The sequence below is a fragment of the Tiliqua scincoides genome, chromosome 3 (assembly GCF_035046505.1).
Source record: "Tiliqua scincoides isolate rTilSci1 chromosome 3, rTilSci1.hap2, whole genome shotgun sequence".
NCBI lineage: Eukaryota > Metazoa > Chordata > Lepidosauria > Squamata > Scincidae > Tiliqua > Tiliqua scincoides.
Window position 1 is genome coordinate 139,671,054 of NC_089823.1, and position 20,605 is coordinate 139,691,658.

The following is a 20,605-nucleotide window of genomic DNA, read 5'->3' on the forward strand; positions in this document are numbered from 1 at the left end:
TTTGCTGAAATTTTGTTATAAATAAATGCTCCCTGAAGCATTTGGTGGGCCACTGTGAGATTCAGGAAGCTGGACTAGATGGGCCTTTGGCCTGATCCAGCGGGGCTCTTCTTATGTTCTTATAGAATTCTTTGGCCTTACTGTGATTGACAGCTGCTGCAGCCAATGGGAGCAGTGTATTTTGGCTAGTGTGAACCACTCAGTGCCACTTTCCTACCTTATCCTTTAGAGCAGGGGTGCTCAAACTTTCAACTTTACGGATGCTGGACCTTTAACAAGTGTATAGAAGAGAGAATTGCAGCAGGTGCAACTTGTCATCCCACAGATGACAAGCTACACCTGCTGAAATTCTCTCTTCTATACACTTGTTAAAGGTCCAGCATCCCTAAAGTTGAAAGTTTGAGCACCCCTGCTTTAGAGTATCTCCTATAGTACTGTTTTACAGCATTCCTTGGTTTTGCAGGAGCGTATCCCCATGTTATGGGAGGCATTGCTTATTCAGAAAATGTGTAGACCAGTATGAATTCCACTACACACCTACATCATTTTCTTTCCCTGTCTTAAAATAATAAATATACAAATGAATACATGTCTAAATCATTTTCTAATATCATATTTAAGGCAGGCTGTACTGTACCAGCCATTGTTACTCAGTTTGTTAGCTGCACAAAGCAAGCACTCATGCAACCTTACAGCTAAAGCCCAAAGAGAGCGATCAATTTTCTCACCCAGGGTTCATTTCTCCTGCTTTAAACTGAGCCAGATTTTTAATAGGTGGAATAAGTGCGTAGAGCATATTGACATGTGCTCTTATGCCCTGCCTATATGGAAAGGAGCTTGCTTACATCTGTATTTAATTTAGGGAATGAGATTGTTGGTGGCCATCAGAGAGGCATTCTTGGAATCAAGGCAGGACATGGAGTTTGCCACTGCTTCCATAGAGGGCGCTGTATTTGCGAGAAGAGTGATATCAGAGGTGAGTCTGGGGCTTATTGGTCTGGTTTTACGCTTGCAGTCACATGCTTCCAAAGCATTTCATCCTGGATGGATAATGCATGTCTGAAAAAGTATTAAAAGAATGGAAGGAAGTGTACTTAATCACAGATAAACACATAGATAATGTATAGCAACAGGGTAGTCTGGATCCAATTCAAACAATTAGGTTTCTTCTTGGTATGGAAGCATTTGACATGGGAGGAACTTTGGACGTAGAGCACATTTAAACATAAATGATTCCACATATGCATTTTGAAATCATGAAATAAAGTTTTAGGCTTATTCTAGGTGGGACTTTAAAAAAAAATTATCTGCCAACAATTGATTTATAGATGTGAATCAATTGTTGGCAGATAATTTTTTTAAGTGTTTAAAATGTTTTAACTGCTACCCTTGCCCCAATACTGATTATTCTTAGTAATTAAGGTTACAAAGAGATTACTATGAATTATGAAATTTGTGTCACTATGAATTTGATTTTGTCAATTACTTTTGCCATCATGATCAGTATTCCCTTTGTTGTAATGTAAAGCGAAACACATTGCATAATTTCGAGTCATCTGGTTGTGAGTCTCTCTTCTCCTAGTTTTTATCAATAGTAGCATCACATGACATGATGATCCCAACAGTTTTGGCAATAATTTGCTTCCAGAAGGGGGCAATACCTTGTTGTGAAAGTCAAGTATATGGACTGAATTTACTCAGTCAAGTGCAATCTATATTGATGGTAGTAATAAGAATAATATCGAGATAGTGATCGGCCTCTGTATAGATCAGTGATTCTCAAACTTTTTTGTCTCCTGAGCACTTGGGGAGCCCTGCCAGTGTGAGAGCACTGGTACATGTATGGAGTGGTACAACACTGAGCAGATGGTGGCCACTTATGGTGTGTTAATTGAGCCCCTGGAGGGGTTTCAAGGAGCCCCAGGGCTCCTAGGAGCACACTTGGAGAAACACTGGTTTAGATTATCGCTTTTAAATTGATGAACACAGAGGAAAAGTGAAGACTCCAAAATTCAAGGGCATTTTCTCACTTATAATGAATGTCATCTTCCTGCTAAGTCTTGACCAAGAGGAAGACTGACAGAATAGAGGACAGGGAGGAAACATCTGACTACTTTGGTGGCATAAACTGATACAGCCTGCTAATCTGAGGGGACAAGACTAACAAAATTTGTTGGTGATAGTAGAGGCAGTCGTAACATTTGAGAGAAAGCTTTCTTGGGATAAATTAAGTAGATGTTCTTTTATGTGATCTCCCACCAGCTAATTATTTCCTAGTCCTTGCCTCTGTAGAGGTGCAACATACGTGGCAGATTTTAAAACTTAAGTGGTGTAGAAAGAGAGAAATTGCAATGAATGACTTCATAAAATTATTCTTTATCTGCAGAGCCATTGTGCGATGACATGTGCAAAACTGTGATTGCCGGGGCAGTTCTGCTATCTTTCATTATTTCGGTGCTCCTTTCTTCCTACTTCATCCATCGTTACCACAAGAATTCTCCAAAGCCACCTATTGCCTCAGCAGAGATGACCTTCCGGCGCCCAGCCCAGTCCTACCCTATAAACTACCCATCTGCTAATGTCCGGCGACCATCAATGGATTCTGAAAACCAGGTGTCAGTAGACACATTTAAAATACCTGTAAGTTCTTGCAGTCTTATGATGCTTAGTGTGAAGGGAATCTCATGAACCTTTAGTTGTTCCATAGCCTTGTCACCAGAGAGTGTTTCATCTGAAGAAAGAAATAATTGCTAGTTGCTAAAATTATGTTATACGCTAGATTCAGCATCCTTGTCTTTGTATAATAACACCTCTTATCAGGACCAAAATGACATAATGAATTATAATAACATTCAGGTTATAGGGACATAATTCCTTGAAAATGGGGGGGGGGTGCCTTAGGAAGTAACATCATCAAGCAGGAAAATTTGTAACAATCTTATCCACACTTACCCAGGAGTAAGTCCCATTTACTATCATTGTTAAAAGCATATACAGAGTAGCCTGTTAACATTTTCACAAAGGCAGTCACATACCATTGCAGCATTAAGTCTAATATATTAAAAATAAAATATTGAAATGAATGGGGACCAACCTGAAATTGGCTCACGACCCACCCAGTGGGTCCTGACCCACAGTTTGAGAAACACTGCTTTATTGTATCTGCAGCAAAAAAACAACAAAAACTCTTGCAGTACTTTAAAGACTAGCCAACTGATTATATTAATAAATATATATTTATTATATTAATAAATAGAACTAAAAAGTAATTAAGGTGCCACCAGACACACTGTTGCTTTTGCTGCAACATACATGTGACTGCCCTCTGGAAGCTCTATTTGCAGATAATGACTGAGTCATAAACTTCTTATTTCTGTTTTGAAACCAACATGATGTAAGAGTTAAAGCGTTTTAATGAGTAATGTAATGTGCAAGGGAAAAAAGTTGCTTCAGCTCTGCAATTTGCATTTCCTTGATAAATTATTCCTTGATTACATTTCTATTCCATCCTTTCCAGAAGGCTCAAAGCAGATAGCATATTAAAATCTAAAGTTTTTAAAAAAAGAACCCAAAATCATTAGTTCAGTACCTCTCTACTGGATTAACTCCTGGCCATAGATACTGTAGCAAATCTCCAAAGGAAACTGAGGTGAGACTGCTTGTCTGTGTGTCTGATGTTTCAGGGTGGCAAGAAGATGCCTTAGGCTTAGACCATTTTTCAGCCATATAGGTAAATATGTCATCAACCTTTTTCCTAGAGCCAAGTGCAAAGAGAATGGTGGGGTCCTGCCTCTGGCAAAGCAAAAGATTCCAAAAGAGTTTTGATATGACTACCAAAATATCTAAGGAGAGTTTCACACCTTCCTGTATGTAGCACCCAGTTAGTCAGAGTCTTGGTTGAGTCATACCACCGCAATCCAGCAAGGGAGATCCTCTTTCAATAAACAATAATAATATTGTTTGCCTCCATGGACATGGGGAATGAAGATGCTTGGCTGGATATGCATCTGTTGTGCGATACTTATCCAGGGGCAGGATGTATCTTTTGGTACGCAGCCACATCCCCATCTGGGGCTACTAGTTTTTTTTTCCTCCCCCATATGAGCTCACTGGGTGGTCCCAGGCAAGCAACTCTCTTTCAGTCTCAGCCTCCCATCTGCAGTTTGTGGATAATAATAATGACCAACCTGACAAGATTTTTAGAGAGTTTGAGTAGGAGAATGAATGTGAGGTGCATTGAACATTCAAAGGTCCGCTATATAAATCTGAAGTGTTATTATCACAAGCTCCTCATTTCCTCCCTTTATTTCCATTTGGACTTGAGATTTTGGAAAACAAATTACTGTGAGTTTATCCACTAGAAAATGAGGCATGCATGAATAGCAAATGTTCCGTTCAATCCTGTGGCTGTTCTGTCAAATATAATAGCTTGTTTGTTGGTTATACGTCCTCTGTTATGGAACCATAAGTGATCACTTGTTCTACTGGAATGAACAACTAGATTTCAGCAAACTAGTTCTCCATAAAGGCTGCAACTAATTATTTTAATGTTTCCAAGCAACCCCACTTGGCTACACCCTGGTACAGCTGAATCAACACCTCATACTGGCCTAGCATAATATGCAAAGCTTATTTTGTGCTTGCTTGAACATTGCTCATCTTTATTTATACAGCATCTTTTTGAAATAGCATTTAAAAATTAATGTTTTTTAAATTAGATTTGGGGGCATTATTTCCCCCCCATTTTTGCACAGATATTGTATTGAGTATGATTTGATCATGTTCTGCACTAGAAATAGCACTACTGGTGCCCCCTCCCATATCTTTGGTACCCATATCTGCAATTTCTCTTATCCATGATTCTCAAATTCCCCCCCCCCATTGCGACAGGAGGTGACAGTGAGAATACTACCAGGAAGCAAAGTCTGCCATTCTTGCTGTCTGTCTGCTTCCTCTGTTGTCCTCTTCCTATCAGTGTTCTGTCACCTCCTCCAGTTTTCCTCTAGCACAGCAATTTTCCATCTTTTTCATCTCATGGCACACTGACAAGGTGCTAAAATTGTCAAGGCGCACTCTCAGTTTTTGGACAATTGCCAAGGCACACCATATTGTTGGTGGGAAACTTGCATCTCCCAATGGCCTACTAAGAAATGACCCTCCCCCAAACTCTGTGGCACACTGTGGCCTATTCATGGCAAGGTGTGCCACGGCGCACTGGTTGAAAATCACTGCTCCAGCAGTTACGAGTCTACGTTCTCGCTGTCTACCTCCTTTTCCAAAGAGTTCCAATGCAAAAGGAAGAAAAAGCTGCCTTTTGTAAAGCATTTGTAGATGAAGAGAGGTGAGTCATGAGTGCGACAGGGTGGGGAATTTGAGTAGGGTTTGTCCACAGTTTCAGGTATCCACAGTAGCAGCAGGAGTGTATCCCCCTTGGATACCTGTGCAGTTTTATTTCCTTGAAGATAAGCTACTGACAGGCAGCCAAGCAACCCCACCCCGGGGTTTTCTCAAAGTCCTGCTGCTCTTCCTATGCCAAACTAGGAATGTAGGGCTCACTACCGGTTCTTGTTTGACATTTTCCAAGGGTAGGGGTGTCTTGCACTCACAAATCTAGCACAGAAAGGTGTTGCAGGAGTTGGGAGAACCACACATTGTAGATGCTCCTTTCCTTGAAAGATGGTCTTTCATTTCTCAAAGAGGGCCAAAGAATGACTCGGTTCATCATTAGCGCTGATGCGCTTTTTTCTTTCAAAAATAGTAGCTCTTGGGGGCCCAAACCAAATTAAGATTGTAGGGGAGTGGAGCTTCAACCCTTTGCCCCTGCGTAGTCCCAGGCTGGAGCAGACTTTTTCCCCAGCTGCTGTTTGACAAGGAAAAAGGTTCCCATTGATGTCAGTGACAGGAGTAAAGCCCTCTCCCCTCACTTCAGTCTTGATCCAGATTGGCATCCTACAGGGCTGCTATTTTTGAAAGAAATGTTAAAACCAGTGGCACTAAAGACAGACTTGGCATAAAATCCCTGCCTGACTTTCACTCACTTTATGCAGTGCTGATTTGGCTAAAGGCAGCATATTAACAGCCCTAAGCCCTTGGGATAGGGTTAGGTAAAAAGCAAATAATCTTACATAAAAATGACACATGATCACACTAATGCTCTTCAGAGCCATATGCCATTTTAATTGGTTCAAAACGATGCCGTCCTCCGATACATTTCCACAATCAAAAAACTTCCTTAGGGAATTAATCCAACAAAAAACTGAAATTATGATCAGCAGATTCCAAGTTAATATTCTCTATTTAAGGGTTAATGCCCAAGCAAAACAAGATTCTGTCTATATACTGCACACAAGCTAAATGAAAATAAAATCAAAATTTTAGATTCGATTCCAGGAACATTGAGCCCAATATGCTTAGCTACTGTCATAATCATAAAACATTCCTCTTAAGATAGTGTCTGAGTTATAAGTATATGCATGATATGATTGTGTTTTGTTTGTTCTCTTTTTTAACCTGGAATCAATATGGAGATGTTTAGGGGAGCCCTTGCCAGTGAAACACTGTCTTTTTGTGCAGCTCATGCTAAATATTTAGATGGCAGGGTCTGATGCATCCACACACATGTATGCTGTTTGCTTTTCTTTCTCAGTTGGTTTATGCAACTTTTACTGTTCTGTGGCTGCCAGGCTTCATGACCTCCCACAATGGCCTCCTAGATGAATTCTAAAGAAAGAAAAAGCCTCTCCTCCCCTTCAATTTCCTTACATTTGTGAAGCAGGATAAAATATTCAGCTTCATTTTTGCAATGAATATTTAGTCCTCACTTCTGTCATCATTGGGGTTCAGAAAGAACAGAAATAGAGCCTACTGTAATTGGTATCTTCTATGAATAAAGATCCACCTTGCTCCCACTGCCCCGAATGGCTTTGAAGGTGAGGGTGAGGGAATGTTTACATAAACATTCAGGTGCCTGAAAAACTTGGCGTTTCCCCCCCCCTCCGGAACGCCACTGCTGCTGGTGCATAAGGAGTGCGTATCTTCAGCTTCTTTTGCCTGATAGGCAGGAAGAGGTCTCTGGATTGGCCAGGCCTCTTATAAATGCTAGACATTTGGCCTTCAAGTTTTGTTAGCCTCCTTTTGCTTCAGATTCCAGCTGCTCCTCTTTTTAGCTTGAGACACTGATCTCTGGGACCTGTGCTAGAGAATTTAGACTCCAGTTGTTCCATTTTAATACATATATTATGTATTGATCTCTGCTCAATAATTCAAATTCTGTCATTGGCTGCAGTTGTCCACTTGAAAGTTCTGTTCCAAAATATTGTCATGTCCCGTGTCCTAGATATTTCTGATAAGGCAGAGGGGACTTTTACTTATGCAGGATGATAGAAGTCTGTCTCGGGGAACTCACAGCCCCCAGCTGACCCAAAAGTGAACATCGGATCAGTTGGGCGTGACTTGGGCAGAACAAGATGTCTTCACATGTGCCCCCATATACACTGATGAATTTAACTGAACTGAACTGCCAAAATTCTAACAGTAATTCAGGTAGCTTGTCTTAAATGGAGAAGGCCTAAACCAAGGCCTTCTTCCTTCTCCACCGTGGCTTGGCCCAAGGCAGTCCAAGCAGTCCAAGCTGACAACAATGTCAGCTGATCTGCTGTGGGTGAAAGAAGACTTCAGTCTCATAGGATCTCTTTCCACTTCTCCCCCACAGGAGGACCCAAAGTGGGAATTTCCTCGGAAGAACCTGGTGCTTGGCAAGACACTCGGAGAAGGCGAATTTGGAAAGGTTGTCAAGGCCACTGCATTCAGACTCAAGGGGAAGGCTGGTTATACCACTGTGGCAGTGAAAATGCTGAAAGGTATTTTCTTTGTATGTAGAAATATCTGGAACTGATTTGGAAATTTCTTAATACGACAAGAGGTCTAGCTTAGAAATAAGCTGTCCAGTGGCCGGATGTCATAAAGTGTTCTATTTCTGTCCTGACATTTTTCTGAGCTGCTGCGATGAGGGCAGTCATTTCTGTGGGGGCATAAGGGCATCAAGACTTAGCCTTGCCAATGCAACTCATTTAAATTGTCACTTAACAGAGGCATTTCAAAAGCTTCCTAAATACATGCTTTCCTTTGTCTGAACTGTCCTTTAGGCATATTTTAAAGCACAAATACTGTGCCTTGCTATATCACAGAATGTAATATATCAAGCTCTCTTTCCAACTCTGTGACTACAAGCATGCTCTTGCTTTACAATACCCATTCTTCAGCTTCTATCAGATTCCACCGTTTTTGGTTTATCACAGTAGAGAGTGATAGAAGAAGAGGTATGACCGGGAAAGGAACTGGGAAAACCCATTCCTATTAACACATGTGCTCACTGCTCCTTTTTTCTACCAGAAAGAGAAGGCATGGGGCAATGTGCAATGCCTGTTCTCATTCCCAGTAGTTAAGGGATTAGACAGAGCATGCCTAGCACATAATAAGCAGTTGTTATGATTATTATGTTAATAAGAACATAATAGCAAAAAACGAAAGGAAAAAATTACAGGAAATGTAAAGTTTTAAAACTGAAAGGCTAGTTCTTTCTGCACTATGCCGAATCCTTGAAACCTTCAGCGTGTTTCAGACATTAGCTTGCATGAATCAGACTTTACTGTGACCGACCAGGAGCTAGTCGGGCACACCACAGCTAAGATGCCATGTTTACATCTGCATGACAAGGAACAAATATCTTGCCTCTCAGGGTCTACCCTTAGGTTCTTTTGAGTAACTATATGGTGCTTCTGTCCAGAGGGAGAAAGCTTAATCATGAGTGTACCTTTGAAGGTGGTGAGTCTCCTGGGGAATCCTTTGTTTCCGCACTATCCAATGAACACTTGAGACAATAGATATGGAAGAAAGGGCCACTTTATTGTACATTAAGCAAGAGGAGCAGAGGCTGAGACCTGCAGTATCCGAGGCAGATAAAGCCCCTGTGGTGCGGGGAGGGACCTCTGGGCGGTACCAGAAACCTCTGCCCCCAGGCGGGCATGCACCCGACTCCAAGTCGCGCCCCACTGCTGGGACGGCGCGTCTCATCCATGTCTATCCCTTAAGGGGAAGGCAGCTGGACCGCAGACTGCGCCACCTCGAGCTGCTGAGCCTCTGAGGTGGGCCCTGCGATCCCGGCCAGGGCCCCGTCTAAGTCCTTGTGCCGCCAAGCCCCTGAGGACTGAAATAGGGTTCTGCCCTGCCTATGCCACCTGAAGGTGCATGCCAGAGTCCCATTCACGCCTCCTAACCCGCACCACCTGCCACAAGGAGGGGTCAGCCTAGCGCTGAACAAATATCTTGCCTCTCAGGGTCTACCCTTAGGTTCTTTTGAGTAACTATATGGTGCTTCTGTCCTGAGGGAGAAAGCTTAATCATGAGTGTACCTTTGAAGGTGGTGAGTCTCCTGGGGAATCCTTTCTCACAAACGCAGAGGGTTCCTGAAAGAGGAGTGGTTTCAATTAGATCACCTCGGTGTTCGCTTGTGAAGTCCTTAAGGTTTCTCAGGTAGCCCTATCCACTTTCTTTTCCCAAACTATCCTTTCAAGCAAAATTGTGAAAACCATTAAAAAAAAAATTCACCCACTTTGGAGCCTGGGCAACAGCAGTTCAACCCATTTTCATTCCTTGCCTCCTAAATCTTCCTTTGCAGTAGAATGTTGGAGTTGACACATGAGAGGTCGACATGGTGACAAACTCCAAAGCCAAGTGGCAGTTTTAGAACCTAGCGGGCTGCCCCAAGGTTCTTTTAGAACCTTTTGCCTTAATCCATTTTTGCCCAGCCCACAAGTGTACACATTTGATCCCTTTGTGTATAAGCAACGTTGGGCAGAAATGGCTTAAAGGTGAAGAAATCCCCCCCCCCAGCTCACAGCCTACCTTTGTATTTCTAGCGCTCTGTCCCATCTTCTCACAACCTAAAAATAAATTTATTGTTGTCGGTTTTGAGGCCTCTTAACTAATATGGACCTTGGAAATAAAATTGCATGAGAAAGAATGTTTCATTTCATGATTCTTAGCTCCTAGGGCTTGAACAGGCTTAATTTTCCCTCCAAAGGGCAGTCTATCCCTTTAGGTCATCCCAGGCCTGTCAGAAATCCTAAGAAGTTTTCTTTTTTCCCCACAGTGCAGTCCTATTCCAGATTGGGCTATTGGGGGCAGGGTGTTGCAACAGCGGAAGAGCCTTTTTTTGTCATAAAATGACTGAGTGGAGCACACAGCACCCATCTTTGGCCATTTTGAGAATGCTGCTGCTGCAAGAGGTCATTAGACCTCCCTGTGCCCACCAGAAAAGGTATGGCAGCGGCAGGGGTTAGGTGAGGAGGGGGTAAAAATGGGGGCAGGGAGACTGGGTAGGAGGTGGATCCAGTGGCGACGGTGTATGCAGGATCCTGTTGCCTCTTTTGCAAGTTTCCCTGCCCCCTTTCTCGCCTCAGACTTGCTCTAACTGCAGAGCTGGCGCAGGTCCGAGGAGACCCATTGCAGTGTGGGAGGCTTACAGAGGGGTAAGGGGAAATAATTCCCCTTCCCCCTTTGATGCCTCCTGATATCCTTCCCCCCACTGGATACAGCAAGCTTGTTTTTGGTGTGGCTGCACCAATGTGGGGAGAAGGATTGGGATCTAATTCTTTTAAGCCTCATTTAACAGCAGAACTTCATCAGGCCCCCATTACTTCTTCCCTTAATACTCTAATAGATATAGATATAGATAAAGATATATAGTTGCCTCACTGACTGATGCAGGTTGGTCAGAAACTGAATACATATTCCTTTTCTCTCATAGTTGTTTAAATGCTTCCTTCTTTGGTCTCTAATATTTAGTTCATTTCTTCTCACTCCACTGATTTAGCTGTGCAACTTCATAGCCAAAAACTGTGTGCCATCTCTCGATGTGTCTTTTGATCCGAGATCCTCTTGAAAGACATTTTTCTTCTCAGTGACTCCAGTAGCTCTCAGGGACTATTGATTTCTGCAGCCATCAGGGACCGCTGATCTCACTGCTGACTTCATAGTGCTTAGATTGTATGACATGGTATAAAATTAAGATCAGAAACTATCATTGGGTGGTGAGATGCAAGGGAGGAGTGGAATAGGAGGTTCCAATTTCTTTAATAGTTCTGTAGAAAAGGGCAGCAATGTGGGCTACCTTAGTCTTGATGGGTCATAAGTAGTGCAGGTCTGTGGTATTAGTTATATTGGGCTATTCTTTTTTTTTTTTTTAAGAAAGCAGGGTAACAAGTTACCCTCCAGCCTGGATGCCTTTAAAAGGGGATTGGACAGATTTCTGGAGGAAAACTCCATCACAGGTTACAAGCCATGATGGGTATCTACAGTTTGAGATTAACTGGTTGCTCATTAAGAGGGCTGGGTAGGAATTTTTTTCTGTCATCCAAATGGCCATGGGTGGCAGTTGTTTTTTTTTTTTGCCTACCCCAGACTGGAGAGGGAGGGAAGGTGTGTTCAGAAGGTTTCATGCATTAAAAATTGTCCCTGTGTTAATAAAGTAGTACACATTCAACTCCATTGCAATCTGGTGTCTTTGTTGGGGGTGTGTGAGTGTAAATAGAACGCTAGGTGCAGGGAAGTGGCAGCAAGATGCAGGTCTCTGGTTGTCTTGTGTGCTTCCTGAGGCATCTGGTGGGCCACTGTCAGATACAGGAAGCTAGACTAGTTGGGCCCTGGGCCTGATCCAGCAGGGCTCTTCTTATGTTCTTGTTCTTAAGTATTTTAATATGTGTGAAAATTGAGCACTTGATGGAAGTTTCAAATTTAAAAAAAAAGAACGCTATGTCTATCAAGTTATGCTTGTAATTACTATCTGGGGGGAAAACACAGTTGTTTTGGTGGTGTGGATTTTTCTTTTTTCTAAAGCTATACAATAATCTTAATTTGCAGCTGGTCAGTACTGAAGAAATGCAGTTGGTATTGATAGTTTAATGTTACAGGGACTTTTTTTAAATTAATGAACTGGATTTGTCTCCTGCAGAAAATGCTTCCAACAGTGAGCTGAGAGATCTGCTTTCTGAGTTCAATCTTTTGAAGCAGGTCAATCATCCCCACGTCATCAAACTATATGGAGCCTGCAGCCAAGATGGTAAGTGTCAAGCCTCATTACATATAGTTAATACGACAAGCAAAAGATGGGGTCAGCAATGCCCACACAGTGTGCGGCAAGAGGAGAGCTTAGTAGGCCACAATAAATAAAGATTCCTGTTTGTGCAAACCCTGTTTGTGCCAGTACCCATCCACAGGTGAGACTGCTCATTGCGTTTCTGTACAATTCACTACTCTGGCTATACTTTCTTCCAATCATCCTCCACTGGGGCACTCAGGGCGCAAACCTAACCCCTTATGTCAGTGCTTTCTAGCACTTTCTAGCTTTCTAGCACTGACATAAGGGCAGTGCTAGAACTGACAGTGACTGACAGTGCTTTCTAGCACTGACATAAGGGCAATGCAGCTCTGAGGTAAGGGAACAAACATTCCCTTACTTTGAGGAGGCCTCCGTGAATGACACCCAACTGCAGGATGCAGCACATGTCCCATTGGCACTGCTATGCCAGTGCTGGAAAGCACTGACACAAGGGGTTAGGATTGCACCCTCAGTTTTGCAATGTCTGTGCATGGGGGTGATTGAAGAATCATGCAGCAGAATTAACTGCTCTCAGAGGAGCCGTGGAAAGTGGCTTATGCAGAAACATATGCCAGGAAAGTGGCTTATGCAGAAACAAAGAGTGGGCTCCTCTACAGTGGGAGTTCTTATGGACTGTAAAAGTTAACCTTTTGGAGTGCAGGAGTGACACATGCTTCCAACTTTAATCCAGAACCATTATTTCAACTATCAGAAATGTAAGGAAAGAGGTGGACTTTTCAAACAAACACACCCTTCCCTGTTGCTTACGTACAGATGGAGAACAGTGTTTTGAGATGGCAGGGCTTTGGCTTTCTAGATGGCAGCACCTTTGTCCTATAGGATGCTGCCACCTTAGAATGCTGTTCTGCACCAGAGGTGTTATATGGGGCATGCACTTCCCAAACAAAGTTGCATCCTGAAGTGGCACCCAAATCTCTCCTTTTTCCTTGTATATTGTGCATCTGTCTTACTGATCTCTTTATAAGACTAATTTATTAAATAACCAAGTGCTTAGTTCAGAGCTAATATTTAAGAGGGTGGTATAATAAGAAGCCAAAGGAGCATATTATTAGTTTGGTGACATGGTATCTGAACAGCTCTGATAGCAATTGCAGTTGCATAGCAACAGTCTCATGTTTTATAAAGAGAACTTTATAAAAGGAACTGGTGTACAATTTGCAATATTGCCATATTGGAGTTTGTCAGTTTGTGCAGCAGTATATTCCGCTGAACCCCGTAGAACAGTTTCTACATCTGTTATCTGAAATCCTAGTTAGCCATATTCATTATATCAGCACTGTCCTTAACAACAACAAAAATAAATCAAGTGTTTGCAGCCATTTGAATAGATATGGTTACATGGTGTTCTCTGAGTTATCCCTCCCACCCAATCCATGACTTCATTTCATTGTGTATTTAGCTCATTGTATACCTACCCTGGGCAGGGTTGTGCATATTCTATGATTCTGATCAATTGCTGTTGGCTAAAGATTTAGCTTCTAGAGCTGGGGTGCCCAAACCCCAGCCTGGGGGCCATTTGCAGCCCTCTGGCACCCCCAATCTGGCCCATAGTCTCCAGTGAGCCTGTTGCCCTCCAGAGACTTGCTGGAGCCCTTGCTGGCTCGATGCAACTACTCTTAGTGCAAGGGCCAACTATTCAACCTTCTTCATGAGCTGCAGGCTGAGGGCTCCCTCTGCTGCTTGCTGTTTCATGTCTGTGATGCAGTAGCGGCAGCAAAGGAAAGGCCAGCCTTGTTTTGTGCAAGGTCTTTTATAGGCCTTGAGCTATCACGAGACCTTCATTCATTCATATAAGTTCCATCTCTAGTATATTCATTTATGTAAATTTATTCAAATTTTAAAGGCAAATTATTTTTTTCCAGGCTCCCAATGTCAGAGAGAGGTGATGTGTCCCAAAAAGTTTGGACACCCCTGTTCTAGAGCATCTCAGCTTTCATGTTTTTTTTTTTTTTATAACCTAGCAAGATTCTAGTTCTTGTGATTATGAAAATAAGCCCGACAGTGGGTATAGGCAATTTTGGATAAAATTGCAAAATCCATTGGGGCAAGACTAAGGAGAATTTCCTGTGGTCTCTGTGAGGGAACCTTAGAGCCTGGCATAACTTCTTGCCTCTCCTGTGGTGAACATGAAAACAATAAATTATGCAAAAACACCACATGTGTGTTTAATATACATAATGAACACAGGATTCTGTTTTTGTTGATATCAAATATAGGGTCATTTGGCATAGAATTTCTTTTGCTTTTTAAAATGTCACACTGAGAGCACAAAGTCCTGCCTGAAGAGGTTAATATGGTGCTATGGGTAAATGTTGACAAAAGCTTAACCTGCAGAAAATGGTGGAAAGAGTACTGCTTCCGTTAAAGTGTTAGTCCTGGGATGGAAAGGCTTTGATCTTGCAGGCAGCACTGTTCAGCACTGTCGCACTGAAGAGATCATTCACGTGGGTGGCCCTGAGGAAATGCTTGCTAATGGACTGAAATGTCAGGACCCTTTTGTGAGAGCTTATACTTGAGAGTTTTAACCAGCCAGACTAATTAGTGCAGGAAGTACAAGATACAGTGAGAATTACCACAGGCTGCAGAAAGTAATGCACATGTCTTTAATGGAGCTCTCTAAATAGGCTCTTCTCATGCTGATCAGTTTTCATGAAAATCTGCATGAAACATCCTATAAGACAGTGGTTCTCAAACTCTCTGGGAGTCTGAGAATCTGGGGTAGGTGCTTGCGGGGCAGGGACTGGAATGGGGGGATGTTCCGATGGCGCCATAGTGATCATGGTACTGCGGGCACCCAGGAGCATTTAAACATGACTGGGTGGATTGTGCAGCCTCCTGGAGTGTCCTGGAGGCTCATAGCCTCCTCCGCGAGCCTCCCTTCCACTGCAGTGGGCTCGACCTGCAGTTGGAGTCAACTTCCAGTTTGCAGTCGGAGCTCGGAGTGCAGGGTTTCTGAAAATGGAAGTGGGCTCTGACTTCACATTGGAGCCCACTGCAGTTGGAAGGGAGGCTTGCGGAGGGGGCTGCAAGCTTCCAGGACCCTCCCAGAGACTGCACAGTCCCCCTAGGCATGTTTCAGTGTGCCTGGGTACCCGCAGCACCGTGATTGCTGCAGCGCTGTCAGGACACCCATTTATGGGTCACTCCCCTTAAGGGGAAAATGACCCATTTACATTCCAATGGTGGGTCGTGACCCACCACTTTGTGAACTACTGCTATAAGAACTAAAGCTGCACAGTACACCTTTCCCTCTTTATATGCACCAAAACTGTTCCTAAAAACTGCCCTTATAGTGAAAATCTGGATGAGTAAAATTATTACATTAATTTCAATTGGAAAAATTCTAACACATTCCAAAGCCATTTCAGGTTCACCCCAAAATTACTCTAACAGCTTAAGGAAAAAAATTGTGTTACACAGTGAAATGGAATAAATGACATTTAATAACAACATTATACAATATCAATAAAAGTGCAAATATTTCAGAAGTTCTAGCATCACATAATGAGGTTTAGCACCTCAAGCTGTAGTTTCACACTATGAGCAACAAACTCCTACATTTCACCTGTTTTTCCACTTTTCATCTTCTTCTGTTCTCTTGGACCCGCATTCACAGTACTTTGTAGGAATGCAGCACAAAAACAAAGGCACTGTAAAAGGGAGTGTGTAATCCATGTGCTTTGAAAGTGTGAAGAAGCGCTACCCATCAATACAGTGCCTCTCATATGGAGGGTGTCTCTTCCCCAGCCATACTCAGTTCTCTGAGGATCTTGAAGAACACTTACCTTAAAACCTGTAGGAGCACACCAGAGAAAGGGGCACTTCTCTGTCCTACCAGGGAAGACATGAAAAATGACAACCCTGCTGATAAAGCATTTTCCTGCCTTATTTGTGAGGGGTAGTTAACCTAACTCAACTTCTGGATGTTGTCTTTTTCTGCCCTAGGGCCTTTGCACTTGATAGTGGAATATGCCAAATACGGGTCCTTGCGGAGTTTTCTGAGGGAAAGCCGGAAAGTTGGGCCCAGCTATGTGGGCAGTGACACCAACAGAAATTCCAGCTACTTAGACAATCCAGATGAGCGAGCCTTAACCATGGGAGACCTAATCTCATTTGCATGGCAGATATCTCGTGGAATGCAGTACCTGGCTGAAATGAAGGTATAGGGCCCGCCTGCCTCCCCTTTACTTCTTGTTTTCCTGACCTCTAGAAATGTTGACATGACTGTTTAATTTCTTCTTTTCTTATTCAAAAGCTTGTACATCGTGATTTAGCAGCCAGAAATGTCCTGGTAGCAGAAGGGCGTAAAATGAAGATTTCTGATTTTGGCCTGTCACGAGATGTGTATGAAGAGGACTCTTACGTCAAGAGAAGCAAGGTATAGCAACTGCTCGCCGGTGTGAAACGCAGGCAAATCACTTTGTCACGGCGAAAAATGAAGGGTGAACCTCAAGCCACAGCCAAGAAAAGAATAGCTATGTTGCCCAATGCATTTCAGTCAAATTTTTCTCCAGGTGACAACTGCAAGTGCTCGTAGTTGGGTTAACACTACCTGAGTGTTTGCCTTACAGAAAAATTTTCAAAAGTGTGGGTATAATTATCCCTCACACACACATTGCCGGAGAAGCAGCAAGTTTTATGACTTGGATAGTTCTCCTTTCATGCCCAGATTTTTGCCAACTGACTTCTGCATGTCACCTGCCCCTTTGAATACCTTCCACTTACGTCAACTGTGTTTTGCCCATCACAATGAATTGCTGTCAGCTGCCCAGAAGTAGCAATAGTTCTGTTTAATCAGAAGTGTTTGTGGCACTATTCAGCATATGGCAGTATTTCAGTTGTAGGTCTATGGCATATAATGTGCAGCTTGTCCTGTGGTATGAAGAGTATTTATTTCACTGTAAAACTGTACATACATGTACAGTATAGATGCACCAGATCAGAAGCCAACATGTAAGCTGCAGTTTTATAATGCTAACTTTTTACAAGCTAAAAATATCAAGAAATTGCCTTTGCTGTAGCAATACTATGTTCACCACAATTCTGGCTTACTTTTATGTATACGTTTCTTTCATTTATGCCTTTCCCCCAAGTTGGATACACAATTAAATGCTTTGCTGTGATCAAAGCCATGGTCTAAAAATGTCCTGCAAAAAGAAAACAAGTTTAAAAGATTTCAGTACCACATGCTAAAGAGAAATAGAGCACTGCAGGGTCTTCTGGCATGGAATCTATTGCATCAATGTGTTTGTAGTTAAAGCAGGCATGTCTGCCCTCACAGTTGTACAGAAAAGAAGTCTGCTAAAAGCTAAACAATCTAATTTGCATCATGGTGGGACAAAAATGAGAATTCTTTAGCCTGTCCTTATCTCACAACCTAATGGCTTCTCTCTGATACAGCTATTGCTGTAAGAACAACAAAACATATATAAGAAAAGCAAAAGTAGTCTTTGATGCTGATGGACTTGACTTTAATGCACCATGTTAAAATGCATATCTCTCTCAAAGTACATTTTATATTATCCATGTGATGCGAAAGGCACTTGTTCCTATCGTAGATGCAGGAGAGGATGGTTGGCAACATGTACAAGATAAATGTGACAAAAGCAAAATGTTGCTGACAGGTGTGACAGATGAAGTAGTGCTAAGGAATGCTTGCAAGTATAATCTCTCTCTTTCTTCCTCCAGGGCCGAATACCCGTAAAGTGGATGGCAATAGAATCTCTCTTTGATCACATCTATACCACACAAAGCGATGTGTAAGTCTGTGTATTTACATTCCCTCTCTGTTCATCTTTATCATTCTGTTCTGTGCAAGGACACCTCAGGCTGCCAAGAGACCATCTACTCTGTTGCTCTGTTGTAGAATCTTGAATAACCAGTCAATGGCTGGGGAAGTAACACCAAACATCAATTTCTCAAGCAGAGCCTAAACAAGATATTGAGCATCTTGCCCTGAAGAATGGGATCAAATCTTAACTGAAGTATCTGTAACCTCTTCAGATTGGCCTTCAGCAGCCCAGGCATATCTGACTCCAACTTGTAGCTGGCAGCCTGCATTCACTCAGACACATGTGCTGGATGTGGGCAGTATATCCTGAAATGGACTAATATAAACTGGACAAAGCCCAATTTTCCCAGAATTAAAGTTCCCTTGAGCTTTAGAGAGACAAACTAGTTGTCCTTAATTGTGCTGAATAGAACTGGTTTTGTCTGCAAACAAAATATATGGTCAGCTTGGTCCAATTTTTACTTTGTGGAGATTCAGTTCAAAATATTGAGTCACTCAGTAGCCTCTTTTGGGTGGCGTCATTGCTTCTGGAAATGTTCTACTTCTGACCACATTATTGCTACCATTCTCAGTAGTGCAGACACTGGTAACTATTTAAAGGCCAACTTCCTTAGAGGAGAAGAAGCCAGACAGGCACACCCCTCTCACCTGTGTATTAGTAATATATATAGGAGGGGTACGATATCTTGAGACATCCCAAAGTGAGGGGGAAAGGCAAGATAATACCTTTTTGAAATGAATAAATAAATGCGAGATAATAAGCCTCTGGTTCTAAGCAGAAGCAACCCGGATTTGCTAATCATCTGGAACAGGTCTACTAGCTGGCCCTTTGCAAAGGTGCTCTTCAAATGCACAGCCTGCAGTGTAGGACTTGCTTCTGCATGGCACTATCCGATGCTACATGTGAGAAAAATGTGGGTGGGAGCTACTTATGTGGGTCTTTCCTGCCTGAATGACACTCTTGGAATTGGCTCCCACATTGCTAGCTGTGAAGGGGACTGGTTGACATAGGGGGAGAAATCTTTATTGACTGCTGCCTCTGTATAGTTCTTAGAATGTTGTCATGTTACTTCCATCCTTTGACCTACAGGACAAATGCTGTGAATCTGTGGTTGTGTGTCTTTTCCAATAGCCAGCTACTTATAGTGTTCTTTTCAACCTTTGATTGGCCCAGTAGACTTCATATGCACCCAGAACCGATTAAATTTAATATTTGCATAATTAGGGAGTGCAGCATAACCATCCTAGAGTAGCTGTGGAGGAAGAAACGGCAGCATCGTGTTCTCTCATGTAGCCCTTGAAGGGCAAAGTCTAGCCTGGATGGAATGGCAGCTATAGAGGTTCAGGAATCACTGGGTTTATCCATTTTCTTTTTTGCTGGTATTGTTAGTTTTCTCTTTCTTATCTCAGTAATATCCTGTAACTGCTCAAGAAAACAGCCTGTGAAGAAATTGTGGCTTCTTTTTTATGAGGTTAAGAACATGGGAGAGGAGGTTGCAACTGAAGGATTGTGCTGGGTCCTAAGCATAGTGAATACTTTCATACATAGCAAGCTTCTTGCTCACTTTCCAGTAACTGGGGGAGAAATAACCACAGAATACTGGGAAACAGCCAGCTTGAACTGTAACGAAAAAGCCTTTGCCACAAGGTGATGCAAGAAAACTTAAGAAATCAAACTTGGTAATTTAGTGTGCATTCATTTGGAGATGGTCTTTGACAAACTGTTGGTTTAGGCAATATCTGAGCTGATGAGTGTTTAACAGTTGATTAGCAATGATGTGGTAATAAGTACAGTTGTTTAGAACTTTAGTTGATAAATACATTTGTCATAAATGAAAATGACAAGAATGAAAGGGGGAGAGAGGCAGGGGTGAGTAGGAAAGCATATGCAGTTGTTTCAGGTGCACATTCGTAAGGGTAGTTACAGCGAGGGATGAGAACTAAGGCATGCCAAAGCCTTCATGAAAAAGGCAGGTTTTAAAGATGTGAGTGAGGAAGCATCTCTCAGGTGTTCCATGAGGCAGTTCCAAGCATAAGGAGCAGCAAGGGAGAAAAGACATAGGGAGGGAGCAGGAGACCTTTGGACAGTTGAAGTGGTGGTGCTGGAAAAATGAAGGTCGCAGGCAGAAGCATAGTAGAATATGAGATAGGCAGATGCAAGACCATGGAAGGCTTTGAAAGTTAAAGACAAGGAGCTTTTGCTGCATCCAGGAGCAGATACAAAATCAGTGAAGGAACGTTAGGAGAGATGTGACGTGGCTGTTCGACAGATGAGCAAGGTGACTCAGCAGAGTGCTCGATGGGAGAGGACTAAGGTGAGCCAATGAAGGAAGGGTGCTGAAGTCATCAGGGTGAGAGACAATTGGAGCATGAACTAGGAATTTTGCTATAGGGACAGAGAGGAAGAACTGAATTCTTGTAATACTGTCAGAGGATAAATGGTGACAGACTGCATATGATGAACAAAGGAGAGAGAGGAATCCAAGATGAAGCCAAGAGTTTGTGATTGTTCTACAGGGTGGATGGTGACAATGGATAGGGAGGAAGAGAGGAGGGCTTTGGAGGAAAGATGAGCAGTTCAATCTTGGGCATACTACATTTGAAAGAAGCAGCCTGACTGAAGTGTCAGACTGGCA

General features: G+C 42.6%; 1 protein-coding gene across 1 annotated transcript in view; it reads left to right on the forward strand.

The window, feature by feature from the left end:
* RET (ret proto-oncogene) overlaps nucleotides 1–20,605 on the forward strand; it is a 53,526-nt gene that overhangs the window by 23,071 nt on the left and 9,850 nt on the right. Inside the window, exons 10-16 of the mRNA XM_066621383.1 lie at nucleotides 863–976; nucleotides 2,387–2,640; nucleotides 7,712–7,859; nucleotides 12,011–12,118; nucleotides 16,124–16,338; nucleotides 16,434–16,556; nucleotides 17,867–17,937. Coding sequence (XP_066477480.1) covers nucleotides 863–976; nucleotides 2,387–2,640; nucleotides 7,712–7,859; nucleotides 12,011–12,118; nucleotides 16,124–16,338; nucleotides 16,434–16,556; nucleotides 17,867–17,937 — 1,033 coding nt within the window. The remainder of the gene's footprint in view (nucleotides 1–862; nucleotides 977–2,386; nucleotides 2,641–7,711; nucleotides 7,860–12,010; nucleotides 12,119–16,123; nucleotides 16,339–16,433; nucleotides 16,557–17,866; nucleotides 17,938–20,605) is intronic.